The sequence below is a fragment of the Herpailurus yagouaroundi genome, unplaced genomic scaffold, assembly GCF_014898765.1.
Source record: "Herpailurus yagouaroundi ecotype Mexico unplaced genomic scaffold, PumYag 184, whole genome shotgun sequence".
NCBI classification, from domain to species: domain Eukaryota; kingdom Metazoa; phylum Chordata; class Mammalia; order Carnivora; family Felidae; genus Herpailurus; species Herpailurus yagouaroundi.
In genome coordinates, this window is record NW_024412415.1 from 30,897,168 (window position 1) to 30,912,002 (window position 14,835).

General features: G+C 44.8%; 1 protein-coding gene across 17 annotated transcripts in view; it reads right to left on the bottom strand.

The window, feature by feature from the left end:
- Positions 1 to 460: 460 nt before the first annotated feature.
- Positions 461 to 14,835, bottom strand: part of MEGF11 (multiple EGF like domains 11) — a 363,514-nt gene continuing 349,139 nt past the window's right edge. For 6 of the 17 annotated variants that reach the window (XM_040493025.1, XM_040493026.1, XM_040493021.1 and 3 more), the window contains 6 exons: positions 14,022 to 14,088; positions 13,641 to 13,747; positions 13,318 to 13,405; positions 10,822 to 10,878; positions 3,910 to 4,116; positions 461 to 3,245 (listed from right to left, as the gene is read on the bottom strand). In XM_040493025.1, the coding sequence (XP_040348959.1) occupies positions 3,085 to 3,245; positions 3,910 to 4,116; positions 10,822 to 10,878; positions 13,318 to 13,405; positions 13,641 to 13,747; positions 14,022 to 14,088 (687 nt within the window). In that variant the 3' untranslated portion in view covers positions 461 to 3,084. Of the gene's footprint in view, positions 3,246 to 3,909; positions 4,117 to 8,791; positions 9,956 to 10,821; positions 10,879 to 13,317; positions 13,420 to 13,640; positions 13,748 to 14,021; positions 14,089 to 14,835 lie in introns of those variants that run through there. The other 11 variants (XM_040493020.1, XM_040493029.1, XM_040493024.1 and 8 more) reach the window with 11 other exon arrangements.

Consider the following 14,835-nt stretch of genomic DNA (forward strand, 5'->3'; position numbering starts at 1 on the left):
CCTAAAACATGCACCCACTGTAATGTACTGGGTGATAACTTCTACTAGTGGAAAGCTATTCACTGCACTTATGCAAATTAGGTGGCCCTTTCACTTGCTTTTATTCCATTCCATAGAAGTACCTTTGTGCCTCTGGAGCTGAGCACAGGCCTTTGAGTTCAGTCTTTGTGAAAGCAGAGAAATTCTCTATTTGAATATTTGACGTGTATGAGATTTTTCAATCTTTGGACATATATAAGAATATGTTACTCCTATTCATTACTTTAAAGGAAGGGACTCTCATTATAAATATGATAGGGCTTGTTCACTTTATTTTCAAGTATCTGTTGGGATAATTTTCACTTTTCTGGCTGCCTAAAGTGACCACACAAAATATAGTTTAGTTCTGCCTTTTAAACCTAAGTTGTAGATTATAGATACATTTTCAATGTGCAAGACAACAGTAGGCATTCTTGTTAAATTAGTTCGAGAAATTCATTTTATTTTGTACAAGGTACGATTCCTCTGCACAGTGAACAAATATATTACAAATCTGGGTTATTTAAAAAAGTATTGCCATTTCATAGTTTCACTTATGCTATTGTACAATAATAGTGTTTTATTTGTTTGAATTGTATGCACATCACTTTGAGTGAAAACTAGTTTCTGTAAAATAATCACACAGATCTTTCCAAGTTGCCAATAAAATGCACAGTGCTCATATATAGGTTGACCACGAACCTGTGTGTGATAGTGCTAGACAGAAGTTCCTAACAGTTGCTTTGTAAGATTCAAATGTCTCTTACCAGTAACTCCTAGATACGTGAAGGCAGCTGTTGTCACCACAGATTAATCACACCCTCTGCCTTTCCCTTCTCTGTGCTGCCTAATATTAATTGCATTACATTTCTTTAAAAAATCATAGAATGCCAGAGCTGAGGGGTTGTGAGAGCTCCCTTACCCTCTACTTCTCTCCTTTTTAATACACAAGGAAGAAAGGAGTCCAGAGAGGGCAAGTAACTCTCCTGACCCAGCGCTTTAGCAATTCCACCATGCTAACTACCTCTTGCCGAATTTTGCCCATGAGATAGTTGGCAAAAAAGAGGTGAAACCTGAATGCTGCTGCTGGTTTGCAGTTTGCCAGGCAGCAGTTACTGTACATGCAGGGTAGGGGAAGAAGATAAAACCTGGGATTCAGATGAAGTTTCTCCTGGCTGATCTGACTTCGCCATGCTTCTTGATCCTTGCTTTACAAAGATAATTGAGCACTTTGCTGCCCTGACATACTGAGGTAAGTCTCTTATCTCTATTTCTTCCTATGTATGTATGAGACATATTTACTTGGGTCTACAAAGGAATTTTCTAGTATTTCTATTTTGTAAGGCTTCAGTGGAAAGGAAATTTGCTATTGCTGATCACTTGCTCCCATGCACACATGCAGCATTCATGTAAGTATTCTATATTTTCCCCTAACGATAAAATTTGCTTAAGCCTTGTGTGAAGTGAGGGAGGGGGATTTACTCATTTATTTCTTTTCTTGCTTTTGCTGGTTATTGCCCAAACTAATGGGTTCCATGGCAGACTTCCAGGTTGTATCAAGGGCCTCAGAACTCCCACACTTCGTGTAGCAGCTATATGCCAGCTCTATACCCGTTGAGTCCCTCTTCTGTATACCTCTTTGGAAGGAATTTTTACTGGCTGGACTCTTATCAGAATGGAGTAGTATACGGGTGGCCTTTAGTTTCCTCGGTTTGCCCTTATGGTCTTGAATTCTTGTGAGGAGGTCCTCTTTTTTAGGGCTTGGGAATTGGCTCCATTTTGACTCCTGAGCCCCGTCTACCTGTGTTCACTACTAGTGGGAGGTATGGACACATCCAAATACTGGGATCTGGAGCATGAGCTCGTTTTGATACGTTTTTGGCCCTCTGAGTAGGTGGTGGTTTTCAGTAGAAACACTTCATACCCTTATATGCTGTTTACTGTGAAGTTTTACATCATGTTACAGCACCTGATTACAGTCTTTATTTGATCATTTCATTTCCATCAAGAAGCATAATGTACTTTAAGCAGACTGTTAAACTTGCTCTATCCACTTTTGTCCAATTTCCTCTACACTTTTAGGTCCTATACTATATCAAGCTCAAGATTTACAAAGAAATGCTTGAAAGCAAGTACTCGTCTGACTCGAGGAATGCCAACCAAATAAATATGGGAGGCCAAACAGCTGTTTTTAGGGATGCTTAATTCACACCAGTCTGTGACTGATTGCTTAAAACATCATCTCAGAGTTCTAGTTTACCTGGAATGACTCAGGTATTGGATGGAGTAAGGAGACATGACAAGGCCAGGACTGAGCAATGTTGTTGAACCTTGAATCAGCAAGATTTGGTAAAGCTGGCCTAGAAATCATTGTTGTAGACTGAAAGAGGCTGCTGCTGCGCTTTGGAAAACTTTCCCCCTCCTACTACCACGAAGGGCAGAAGAGGGAAAGTTCATCTGTATTTATTAAAGTCTTACTTTTAAAAAATTGAAGTTGTCAGTATTAGACTGTACGCTGTAATCTTGGCCATTGTGATGGGTGGATCAGACATACATGTGTAGGTACTTTAGTGGTGATATTAGCAGTTTGTGTTTGTGTATTATTTAGGTAATAAAACAGGTGGAAGGTAACAGCAACCAAAAGTACATATACATTTCAGGTGCTTTAAAGTAATCCATTCCCCTCCCCAGTTTCCCCTCCCCCCTAGGAAGTTTGTGAAACCTATGCTACGTGTTTTCTTAAGCATCATTTTCAGATGATTAAGTATGTCAATATATATATTTAGCTGATGTTCAGTAGCTGTATCTGAAATGTTTTAAAAGATCCTATATAGTCCTGGGTATTTTGGGTTGGGTGTGGGTGGGTGGATAGGATTTGCCTTTGTGAACAGACCTTTTGAACAATGACCCCAGTCCCACTTGGAAGCTCTTCTTTAGTTCCAGGTGAAAGTAATAACTAATACGCAGCTGAAGTCAGTCTGTGTCATTATTTCAAGTCAAGGGATTGTCTTCTTTCAGAGAGTCAGAATATTCAGCAGAGCGCATTGCAAGAGAGAGGCTTCTCTCTTAAGACTGCTTGTCCTGGGAGGGCCCATTGGCAGGGCTTTGTCTTACTGGGAGGAGGTCATAATGACCAGGAATATGGCTGTTCCTAGGTAGGTCGTATGGATTCTGGATATAGCTGGAGTTATGACCGAGGCCTTCTTGGACCACACTGATTGTGGGCTCTAAGGAATATAGTGAAAAATGAGTTCAGAGAACAGATTAGCTTTGGTTGCCTTGTTGGGGGGTAAAGAGTTCTATTTAACTTGATAGGGAGAGAAGCCAGGGATTTATAAATCTGTGATAAATATATGAGGGTTATGACTGAGGCTTGCTCATGAAATGGAAAACCTAAGTGAGTATACTATTAGAATCCCAGGCTCTGGGTCAAAACCAAGAGGTTTAGAATATCCTAGAGGTAGGAGTGTCATCCACGAGCCCAGAGACATAGGTGAAACGAAGAAGGTAGGAGACGGTGATTTAGAAACTTGGCAAATGTCTGTTCTCATTGTTTTCTTTTTTAAACTGGGATTTGTATCAGCAATCAGTTGAAGTGTGTGTGTGTGTGTGTGTGTGCACACGTGTGTATATACCCACTGACTCCCCACCCCCCAGCATTTCTGATTCATACTAGTCCTGGTGTTTTTTTCAAGCACAGTTAATACGAGAATTTGATTTCCTGCGTGAGAGAGGAGGGTAGTCCTGGGAAAGACTGTTCGCCTTGGATTCCTTAAAAAGCAACAAAAGAAGGGTGTGTTTTCAAGACCGGGTGAGTGGAGAGGGCTTGTTTGACTTCGGATACTGCACTATGGCCCGGATTTCACTAAGTTACTTATTTGAGACACCTACCAACTTCATATATATTTTTATTAGATGTCGACAAGGATGGTATATCTGTGTACGGAGACCCTCTGTGCACAGGCGACTTCATTTCTACATAGCTGCTTTCTGGAAGCTTGCAGGTGAGGATGGGTGGGTCCTTAATTGTGGCGTAAGGGTTTTCACTGCTATTCAAGGAACAAGTGCTAGAACTGCACACGGATTCTTTCATGTAATCTGTAAGGCAAGAAAGATTTCTTAGGACATGAGAGGACATAAGACTTAATTTCAATACCGGAAACAGATTGCAGTTTATGTGCCTTCAGGATCCTAGAGCTGTCAAAGCCTATGATAACCCAAGATTTCCTTCTTAAATATGTTGGAGTGGTTTCCTAGGTAGGGAGAGTTCTTTTCTTAAAGAAACCTACATTTTTGGAGGGACAGGAACATTTTTGCTTTTGGCTGTCAGTTCTAGCACCATAACAGGATTATTTTATGGTATCTGTAATGCGCTTTTACATCTATTACTTACTTTTTTACAAAATCCTTCAGAGATGGTTGATAGTTTGCATTTTATAGGATGAAGGCCCAGAGAGGTGAAGTGACTTGGCTGATGTCACATAAGCTCATAAATAGCAGTGCCAAAACTTGAATGCATGCCTTGGGACTTCTTGGCCTGTTTGTTCTGCGATCTCATTCTTCCTCTGAATTCTTTTTGATGACTAAGAAGCTTAGATTCAAAAAGAAGTAGGTGTGTGTTTTGGCACAGGTGTGGGCAACTTTTAGGCAGCAAACTTTGGCTGGCGGCATCCCTGCTTTGAGAAGGTTGTGATCAGAGGTGGGGCTGACTGAAGTGTAATAGAGATGTGAAAAGCACCTGGGTCTCAGGCTAGCCTTTGGAAAGTTCCTGTTTTCAAGTAAGCCTCACAGCGTATCCCTGGGGTCACTTACCTTAGTTCTTGTGAATGCTAACTGAAACCTATTTTGACAGTATCTTTTTCTGATACCAGGAGAACTGCTTCCTCTCCTGTTGCCTGCCTGTCTAGTGCATCATCCCCAAGACTTCAGGGTATGTGAGGGTACAAAAGGATGCAAACTGATTTCCAAATATGAGGCAAAGTAATAACTGTGGCTCACTGGAAGAAGAAAGTGTTTTCTTTGGGACTGGGAGTCACAAAAGGGAAGGGGAGCCCCTCCTTCAGCCTGAGACTGTCAGTGCAGCTTCTAGATCATCCCAAGTGAGGCAAGACTGTTCTGATGGCCTTTAAAAAGCAGTTGATTCTCTCCTCTGGCAATTCAGGCCCTCATTCTGTGAGGATCTGCCAGCCAGGGGGTCCAGAAATAAGCATGGAGTTGCATGACTTGTCAGTCATGAGTGGTCTTCAGAGGTCTAAATTTCTATAAGTAGTAGCAGATGGTGAAATTTCTATATTTCTCAGCTTTAAATTTCTGTAAGTGGTAGCAGATGGTGAAATTCTTGGACAGTTTTCCACTAGAACCATCACATGCTTTCTGCCTCCAGCTTGTGAGATTAATGAAAATGTTAAAAAAAAAAAAATTGATCATTGTAACTCATGGGGTGACTAGCTGTTCCCTTAGGTCCAAGGAGAGCAGAACCCTCCATGTGGATGCAAGTTGAGATGTTTGCTACCACTAGCAGTCTTTTCTCCTGTAACAGGTGACTGGGTGGGAGGGGATCTCCTTTTCTGCTAGTACAGGGTTACCGATGTTTGTTTCAGAGGGTAACATTTCCTTAATCTTGTACAAAAGTACATTCACCCATTAATTCATTCAAGTGTTCACAATACCTGTGATCTAGCTTAGAACAATAATTCTTCTCTCTTCCCCTTATTTATTGCTAATGAGGAAACTGAAGCTTGGAGTGAGGAAGTGACTTCCCCAGGGTCACACTGCTCATCGGTAGTAGAGCATGCTCCAGAACCAGGCTCAGAACATTTTCCATCTCACCCTGGCCCACAGGTAGAGAGAGCATGTTGGCCTTGACCCATTGCAGATTGTGGCCTCTTTGTAGCATATAGAACCCAAGAGAGGAGGGAGAGAAAACATTCTTGCTAGACAATGAGCAGGCCCAGCTGTTGGTGAGGCTCTCATGAAGAAAGGGGGATGCAGGTCCTGTGAGTCCTGGGCCACAACCTGCCCAGAGCCACATAAAGCTGCTTCTACTGAGTTCTTTGTTTTCTCTCTTTTTTTTTTTTCTTTCCTTTCTTCCCTCTTTCCTTCCCTTCCTTCCTTTTTACTACTTTGTTTCTTAGTACAAGGGCTGGAAGTATGTCCAAGAACCCCAGCATAGTCCATAGGTCCCACTCTGGTCTCTGAACTTGGTAGCCAAGGAGTAAGGCAGTACTCAGGACTCAGAGCTGCTTGTTGGAAGCTGAGACTAGAATTGCTTAAAGAAAGGCTGTCTCCTGAGTGAAAAGTCCTAACACCCCACCCCTACCTTCTCACCCAGACACATCCTTTTACTTTGATTGGTGGGTGCCTTAGTTGCATGTTTTCTAAAACTTAAGGAATAGCAATAGAAAAGGTAGCCCTTATAGCTAGTATCTTCACTCCATTTAGGTCATTTGAAACTTGTTACGTCTGTGAAGAGGGCTGGACACGAAGGACTAGGATTACTACTTCAGAAATGAGGACAGCGAAGCTCATAAAGTTTGCTTGATGCTCGTAAGTGGTCAAGTTACGACTCAACCCATCTTCTCTGGTATCTAGTCATGGTGTTTTCCTCCTTCCATCTGGTTACTTGTGCTCCTGTTCTGTATCTTTCAATGCAAACTGTAGCTACAACAGCTTTGTTTTACCCTCAACGAGGAATACCTTCTATCGATGGGGGCCAAGCCCTGCTGGGAGAGAAAGGCCAAGCTCTAAGCTTTTGGTGGATATCCCATGATCAATTTATTTGTGGCAGTGGGGGAGTCTTGAAGCTGTAGAGCAAAGCTGAAAAGAGCCACAGTCAGCCAGTAGTGCCCCTCTTCTCATTTCCACCAGAAAAATCAAGGCTGCCTTCAAATTTGGAGGTATGCAGTAGTCTCCTGCCTTCCCCAATCCACAGGGATACTTGTCCACGACCCCCAGTGGATGCATGAAACCACAGATGGTACTGAACCCTTTATATACTGTTGTTTTTTCCTTTGCATACATACCGATGATAGAGTTTAACTTATAAGTCAGGTACAATAAGAGATTAACAAAAATAGAACAATTATAACAATATAATGTAATAGATGTTACGTGAATGGGGTTTCTGTCAAAATACTGTACTGCACTCACCTTTCTTCTTGCGATGGTGAGGTGAGGTGAATGACCTAGGCATTGTGACAGGCCACTATTGATTGGCCTTGATCATGTGCTTCTGGATCACTGTTGACTACGGGTAACTGAAACCACGGAAAGCAAAACTGCAGGTAAGGGGGACTACTGTAAATAGTTTGCTGTGCAGCAGGGGATGCACCTAAGTGGATGAAAGACAAGTTGGGGTTCGGGGAGGGGATTCGTTTTAAGGAGAAGCTGTATCTCATAAAGGGCCCAGAGTGAAAGAAAGGATGGAGAAGCATGTATGTGTTGAGGTGGGTGAGAGAGGGTGTTGGATAATTAAAATCATCTGGATTCTATTTTGGGGAACTGGAGGGAGGAAAGGGCCAGGCTAGCTGAAAAACTTACACTTTAGAAAGCTATTCTTTTCTGCAGCTGAGTCATCTACCTGCCTGCCCTCAGGGAGGGTGGGGTAAGGGGAAGAGTAACTAACCTCTCTCAGGCACTTCCCCATCCTTTTACAGCCCCACCCTACACTAGCCAGTCCCTGCACTTCAGGGCATTTTGCAAGGAAAGGGGAAGCCTCAACCAAAGCCACCTAAGCTTTGGAGAGTCACTCCTCAGCGGCCCGTAACTAGCATCTGGACCAAAGACTTAGCTTTATAATGCCTTAGCATTTTTTCTCGGGGCCTTGGAAATGAGCCTATACCTCTTCATTTTATAAAGGAAGCAGCAAATCCAGAGAGGGGAAATGACTTTCCGAGGCCATCCTGTAAGTAGGATCTGATCTGAACTGTGGGTGGGAACCTAGAAGGCTTTTAGGTTCACACTAACATCTAGGTAAAGCCAGTATCTCTTAGAAAACCCAGACACTGAACATCTGTTTCTTCTCAGCTTATTATTATTATTAGTCACACTGCTTGTTTTCTTCCTGGGCCCTAAGTTGGCATTCTTTTCTTCATTGAGAGACCAGGATATGGGGAGAGGAAAAGGGAGATTTCAGGGTCAGAAGGAGAGTCACACTGACTGAAAAAAGTTTTCAGGAGGTCACTGGACTCCTAACTAATCTTGCAGCCCAAGGTAACTGCAAGGAGAGACGTGGAGGTTGGATTAGTAAGGAGCATACAGGTAGTTTCCCTGAGGCTGCAACGGTGGGATTCAGGATTTCAAGATCATAAAAGTGATGGAGCGTACTGGGGAGGATTTCTTCTGTAGCACCTTTAAATGCCTGACGGATAAGGAATTGAACACAAGGCAGTTTGTTACAATATCATTGTGTTGAGGGGGAGAATGGGGAGAGATGGACAGGTGTTTAGGGGTAAAATGGGGTTAGTGCAGCAATGTGTGTGGTGGTGTGCAACTCCAGGATGATAGTGAGCGGAGGTCTTCAGTAACAAGGATTAAGGTCCTAGAGGGGGCCTTAGAGATGGGGCTAGTTACAACCTCCTCCTTGGAACAGAGGTAGAAACCAACACTCAGGAAGTAACAGTGTGACCTAGTCAGTGCCACACAGAACTAGGAACAGAATCCAAAACTTACAGGCCAGGCTCTTTCCCACTGAGTTCAGAGAACACTCAGACTCTTAGGGTTCTCATTTGGTTTGGCCCAGTAGTTTTAGAAAGTAATCATTCCTGGTACAGACTAGTTTATTAAATGTTTATTGGGAGTTCAGCCAGTTAGTGGGGTTTATTCCATAACTTTGGCAAATAGTTCTGTAAAGTTCCAAACTGCGACATTTCATTTTCCTCTTTTTGAAATCTCTTGTTCTGATGTGTTGGTTCCTAACATCTGGTGGCATATTTACCTAGACAGCCTTCTTTTCTCGAATTTAAAGGATGTTTATAGCCAGAGTGGTAAAACAAAATCTGGCCTTCCTTGCACTTACAGGCTCAGATACATGATCCCACAAATGAGGAATGAATGACGCTGAGGCAGAGACCCTGCCCTCCTTAGCTTTGTTTGACATTTATGGTTGCGAGTCTGAAAGCAGTTACCCTAATCATAAAACAAAGTGCATAGGAAAGTTGGGTGCTCATTTTATTGAGGTGTTTGGGCCTGTGTGAGCTTATTCATGCCTGAGTCATGCATATTTTGAGAACTGGGAAGCCTCTAAAGAGATCTTTGCTGTCCAGATCTTTGAGAAAGAAACTGAAGTCCCAGGTCACAGTGATAAAACAGTAGAGCTTTCTTTTCTGTTTGTAGCCTCACTACTGTAATGGTACTTGCCTCCATTTGGATGGTTTAAGTTAATATGCAGAAAATGGCCAGAATTGATGCTCCTAGGGGAGTAGTGTCCTTTGGCTGGCCAGGAGCCTAGGGGTTGACCTCTGTCCTCAGATTGTTCTCTTGTGGTGTGCACGTTCTAACATGTGTTCATGGAGACTTGCCCTCCCTGCTTTAGTATCGCCTACCCCTAGCTCACCCCACTTCTAATAACCAAGGGCTATAGATTATAGATGACTAGCTCTTCTTATTTAGGAAATAGTTGTGTCTCAGGTATAACTAAGGCTCACTCTGAAAGACCAGAACCAGTAATTGAGGAATCTGGGTCAGTCTAGATCAGTGGTTCTTAAGTGTTAGTTGGGTGATGTGCTGCATAAGAATATCCTGAAGTACTCATTACAAATGCGGATTCCAGGGCTCCACTCTAGATCTGCTTCAGAGTCTTGGGAAGATGGGGTGTGGACAACTGTCTGTTTAACAAGCTTTCCAGGTGATTCTGGTGCACAGCTAGATCTAGGATATATCCATTGGAATCTTTGCTGTCAGCCATCTCTCTCAGTGTGGTTGAGACTCCTAAATAGACCTCAAGAGACAAAAGGACAGCCCTATTACATTAGTACAACCCTCTACAATATGCAAAAAACACTTCCCATAATGTGTTTTGTTTTTTTTTTTTATTGGCTACTCATGATAACCTTATTAGACAATAGGACAGGTATAAGTATCCTGACTTTGCAGATGAGGAAACAAGGCCTTGGAGAGCTCCCAGTCTAAGGTCACCATTAATATTTGACAGAGTAATAAGTGACACAGTTTCTATTTCACACATTCTGTTACTTAAATGTAGGGCCTAAGCCCAGGGCAGGACCTGACCTTTATCTTTGGCTTCACCCACAGATGTCCTAGAAGGATGAGCCACCTCGCGTTTCCCATGTGCTAAGGATTAGTCCTGACTTTCCCTGCTTTCAGAGGCACAGATGTCAAGGGTGGAGTACCATACGGTATTAACACTAGGTATTATTTTCATTCCTTGTGCTCCAGAAAGCCAGCAGGTGCAGGGTGGCATTCCTCACCAGCACAACGACAGGAGGCCTCTGGGGCGGGTAGATTGACTTTATTTCAGATTTTATAATCAATTTAACTCCTACTAATTGGTTGGATAATGACATTCTACATTTCCGAAGACATTTAGTTGGCATCTATAAAAAACCCACAAGCGCTTGCTAAGCAGGTGCAACTTAAATCGAAATATAAATTCATTATTATTATGATTGCTCCTCCTGAGCAGAGCTACCCAGCAGCCCCAGGTCCTGTGGTCTTTTTACTTTTTTGGGGAATGAGGGGAAGAGATGTGCGCAGTGTCTCTGGTAGAATTCCTGGTCATGTCAGATCTGCACTCTTTATCTTGCTAAGCCCTTTCTAATGGGACGTCAGGATTGGATACTCTACCTTTGAAGCCTTTGTCCATAATGTATGTGTTCTGACGTCTGTCCATTCCACAAGCACCTGCATTAAAATAGTGTAAAGAAAAAAAAATGGGGTGAGTGAGGTTTACTTGGACTGCATACATTTTTGCTTTATTTTTTTCTTCCCTTTTTTTCCTCCCCTACCCATAACATTAGCTAAAGTGCTGGAGAATTATTCTGGGTTTAATCTACTCTAAATCATTTTGACCAGGCAGGAATTCTTACAGGGATCAGAAGCATTAGCGGTGAGCTACAGCGCCCCCTGGCATATGCAGCACTGCTTCTCCTCTTTAACCTTAACTGTGAGGTCCTCAGAGGCAGTTCTCATGACACCCCCAGTCACTGTAGGTGAAGTTCCAAGCTCCAGACTTACAGGATAAGTAATGAATAAGTACCAGTTCCTAGCTTGGGGAAGGGGTGTATGACATTCCAAATCCCAGTTCTGTTGGATTTTGGAATGGGGTTGAAGACTGTTTCTTACCTCTCAGCTCTGGTCCTGCCTCCTCTCCTGGATCTGATGCTCAACTGAGGGCAGTCGGGGAGGGAGATGGACTGGTGGCTGAGATTCTTGATTAGTTATCTTCCCAGGATGTACAGTCATTTCTATTCATAGTCTCTCTTAGTTACCCATTTTTGGGGGGGGACCATTTGCACGAAACAGAGGCGCCTTTGACAAGTATTACCACTGTTTTCAGTCTGAAAGATTTTTCTCCCTTTTGGCTGTCACAATTTATCCAGCTCCTGCAATGTATGGTCCTTAGCCATAGCCAGATTCAGGACATAAAACTTCAGGGACCAAACTCAGCTTCTTTGTTGCTGGTGATACCAGAGAAGAAGCTGTCTGGCATTTTTAGGTTGAGACTGTAATGACTCTGGTAATTATTTTCAGCCTTTAACTGAGTCATTATTTTTCAGCGCTTAACTGAGGATACAATACCAGGCAAAAAGGCATGCAGCACACAATGACTAAAATACAATTTTGACTCCGTTTGACTCTTCCCTGTTTCAGACACTGAAGACCAACCCACTACTATTTGGATACATCTCTATACCATAACTCCTCCAGAGTTCCTAAGTTGAATTTGTAGGAATCTATTCTTACCTGCCTGCCTTCCACACATTACTGAGTGATAGGGCAGAACCAGTCCAGGTTTCCCCCTAGGTTGCTGTTCTCCTAAAGGGCCTGCAGGTACCTGTGTCCTTCAGAAACATGACTCAGAATCTGTATCCCTGGCCTCAGTTCAGCTCTTTATACCTATACTATGCTTCCTTCACCCTCTGGGAGGGAGGGAGGCTAGGCTAGGCTGTTAACTTTTCCCTTTTCTGGAGCAGGAAGCAGAGGCCCACAGAGGGACAGTCACTTACCCAACACAAAAACCAGGACCTAGATCTCCCTAACTATTTTCTCCCATTGGCCACCAGCCTGCCTTAGTATAAGCCAAAAAATGATAGCATGTGGTGGCTCTGGCTGCACTGGTTGAAGAGCGAGATCTATAATGCGGGGAGAAATGTGGGCTGAGCCCAGAGGATGCTCCCTTGTGGAAAGAGATGCAGGGTGGTGGGGGTAGGGAGCAGGAGGATTATATTTGGTGGGGTTGCTGAGAAACCAGACACGGCTGAGGGGGCCCACAGCCAAGAGCACAGCCTCCTAGGTATAGACTCTGAGTCTTTGCAGCCCACGACTGCTCAATAGGCAGATGAATTCAGAACCTTTTCTCTTCTTAGTGCTACTGCACCCAGGGACCTGCAGGGGTTGGTGGAGCTTCATTTCCTTGAGCTCTAGAAACCAGCTAGAGCCTGAGGGTTGTCCAGTATGCTAAGGCCCTGCCCTTGAGGGGCCACTTTGCAGGGAGGCTACATTCTCTGCTGATTCATTGTGCTTACTCCTATGGGACCTACTTCTGTAACTCCTACCCACATTCTCCCATAGCAGGACTGACTTTGCCAGTCTCCTTTTTTCATCTTGCCCCAGCCACCAGCTTTGAGTCTAACACAGAGCAGAGAGGATGTCGGTTGACACCTCCTTGCCCAACCTCTCCAGATCCCTGCTCGACAACCCTACCCTATGATCTCGGAGAGCTTGACCTGAGCCACTGGTGGGTCTGGGGTCTCTCTCTGTAGGACAGTGGGCTTTTAGACCAGAGAGCCAACTCTCTGTCATCCACACCCACAGGACCCAGAGAACCCCAGAGGTGCTCCATCCTCAAGTTCTCAATGGTGTGGGATTGTAATCTGTGGTCTATAGGGAGTATAAATAAGTATGATGTGTCCCCTTCACCTAATACCACAGTTTGTCTATATCCAGTGACCATGATGGGAACAGAAGGGGTGATGGGGGATGGATCCAGGCAGGCTTCCTTTAGACAGGGTTTTGGCTTTGTAGACTAACCATGTTGGGAAGAGGGCCCAACAGGGAAAGATCTGGGACCATGGCGGGTAAGTCTGGGGCAGGAATGCGGGGTAGGGCAGGGGGTCTAACCTGGTGAGTGTGGCTCAGCGGGGTGGCTGAGGTGTCTAAGTTCAATGTAGAAGTCCTCGGGCGGGTACCTGGCCTCCAGGGCACTGATCTGGAAATGGGAGTCTAGTGAGAGGAATGACAGGGAGGAGCCATTATTCCCAGGGCCCTGGTATGGCAGGGTGGGGAGTATGGAGGGGGTGAGGGTCAGGGTGGGGCAGGTTAGAAGGAATTAGGGTCCCTATGGGTAGTAGCCAAAGGGGCTAGGGCCAGGGGGATCTGCTAGAGTTGAGGCCATAGACCTTTCCTCCCTCACCCCCCCCCCCCCCACAGGAATTGGTGCCTACCAGGACATCAGGGCAGAGGAAGCAGTCCTTGAAAAGAAGTACTTTGGCAGGGCCTGGCTCAGGGAAGGGTCCCTTTCTCAGATGGTGAGTGCATCTTTTGCCTGCATCTGGAAGTCCCACATCCAGGCTCTAGCTGTCTCCTTTGTGGTCCCTGGGTCATAGCCACCCTCTCCCCTGATATAAAGGGCATCCTGGGCTTCCTTTGCTTAGAAGAGCTGAAACCAAGGCTTGGGTTTCCTCCTTGTACCACTTCTCCATGGGGAACCCATGCTCAGGATTCATTTAACCTCCCTTGGAGTTAGGACAGGGCCCCTTTCCATGTGGAAGGAGGAGAACAGGTGGGACATGATGGCAGGAGACCAGACTCAAAGCACTACTGACCTAACACGTTCACAAAGCTGTATGGGGTCCAGCCTGCTGTTTCTCTCTCAAGGGACTTGTTACTGAGCTGTTTGGAGAGTAGGAGAGCAAGTTAATCCCTTTGCTCCCAAGGTGCCCCTGCCCAGCCTTGACTTTGCCCAGCCTTGTGCACCCACCCCTGTGACGATCCTGACCCACCTATGTCTTAGATCGTTGAGGGAAAGGAAGAGCTACATGTAGCATGGCATGGCTGAGACCAGTGGGAGCAGAACCTGCCCCCTTCGAAGCTGTCTGGCTGAATTTGTAGGGTTTGTGGCCCTTAGGACAAAGTAGGGCAGGGTGAACACAGAGCCAAGAACGGGGCGGAGCCTAGCTGGCTCTGACAGGGGAAGCAGGTCAGGTAGGTGGGGCTGAGCTGTAGAACAGGCTCTCCAGTGTCTTAGCTGCAACACGAGGCCATTTTCAGTACAAAGAGAGGTGCTGAGATTGCAACATCACTGTCACCTCTGCTACCTGACCGTGTGTGAGTCTTCCTTTTGTATGAGCAAGGGAAAGCCTCAGCTTTGGCATCATTTTTGCCTCTAATCTGCTGTAGCCTTGATGTGGCTCTAGTTAATCAAGGACCTTGTACTAAGAAAATCCAGATTCCTTGCCCTCAGCTTCCAGCTCCTCAGTTAAGCGTAAAGCTGAAGCTGGGAATGAGAGTCTGAGCTGAAGAGGGGAAGAAAGGGCCAAAGCCGTGGGGTTGATGGCTACAGACTTTGCTTATGGGCCTCAAGGTACCCTGCATACAGCACTCCCGTTTCATAGGAAAACTGAGGCTGAGAGCCTGTGG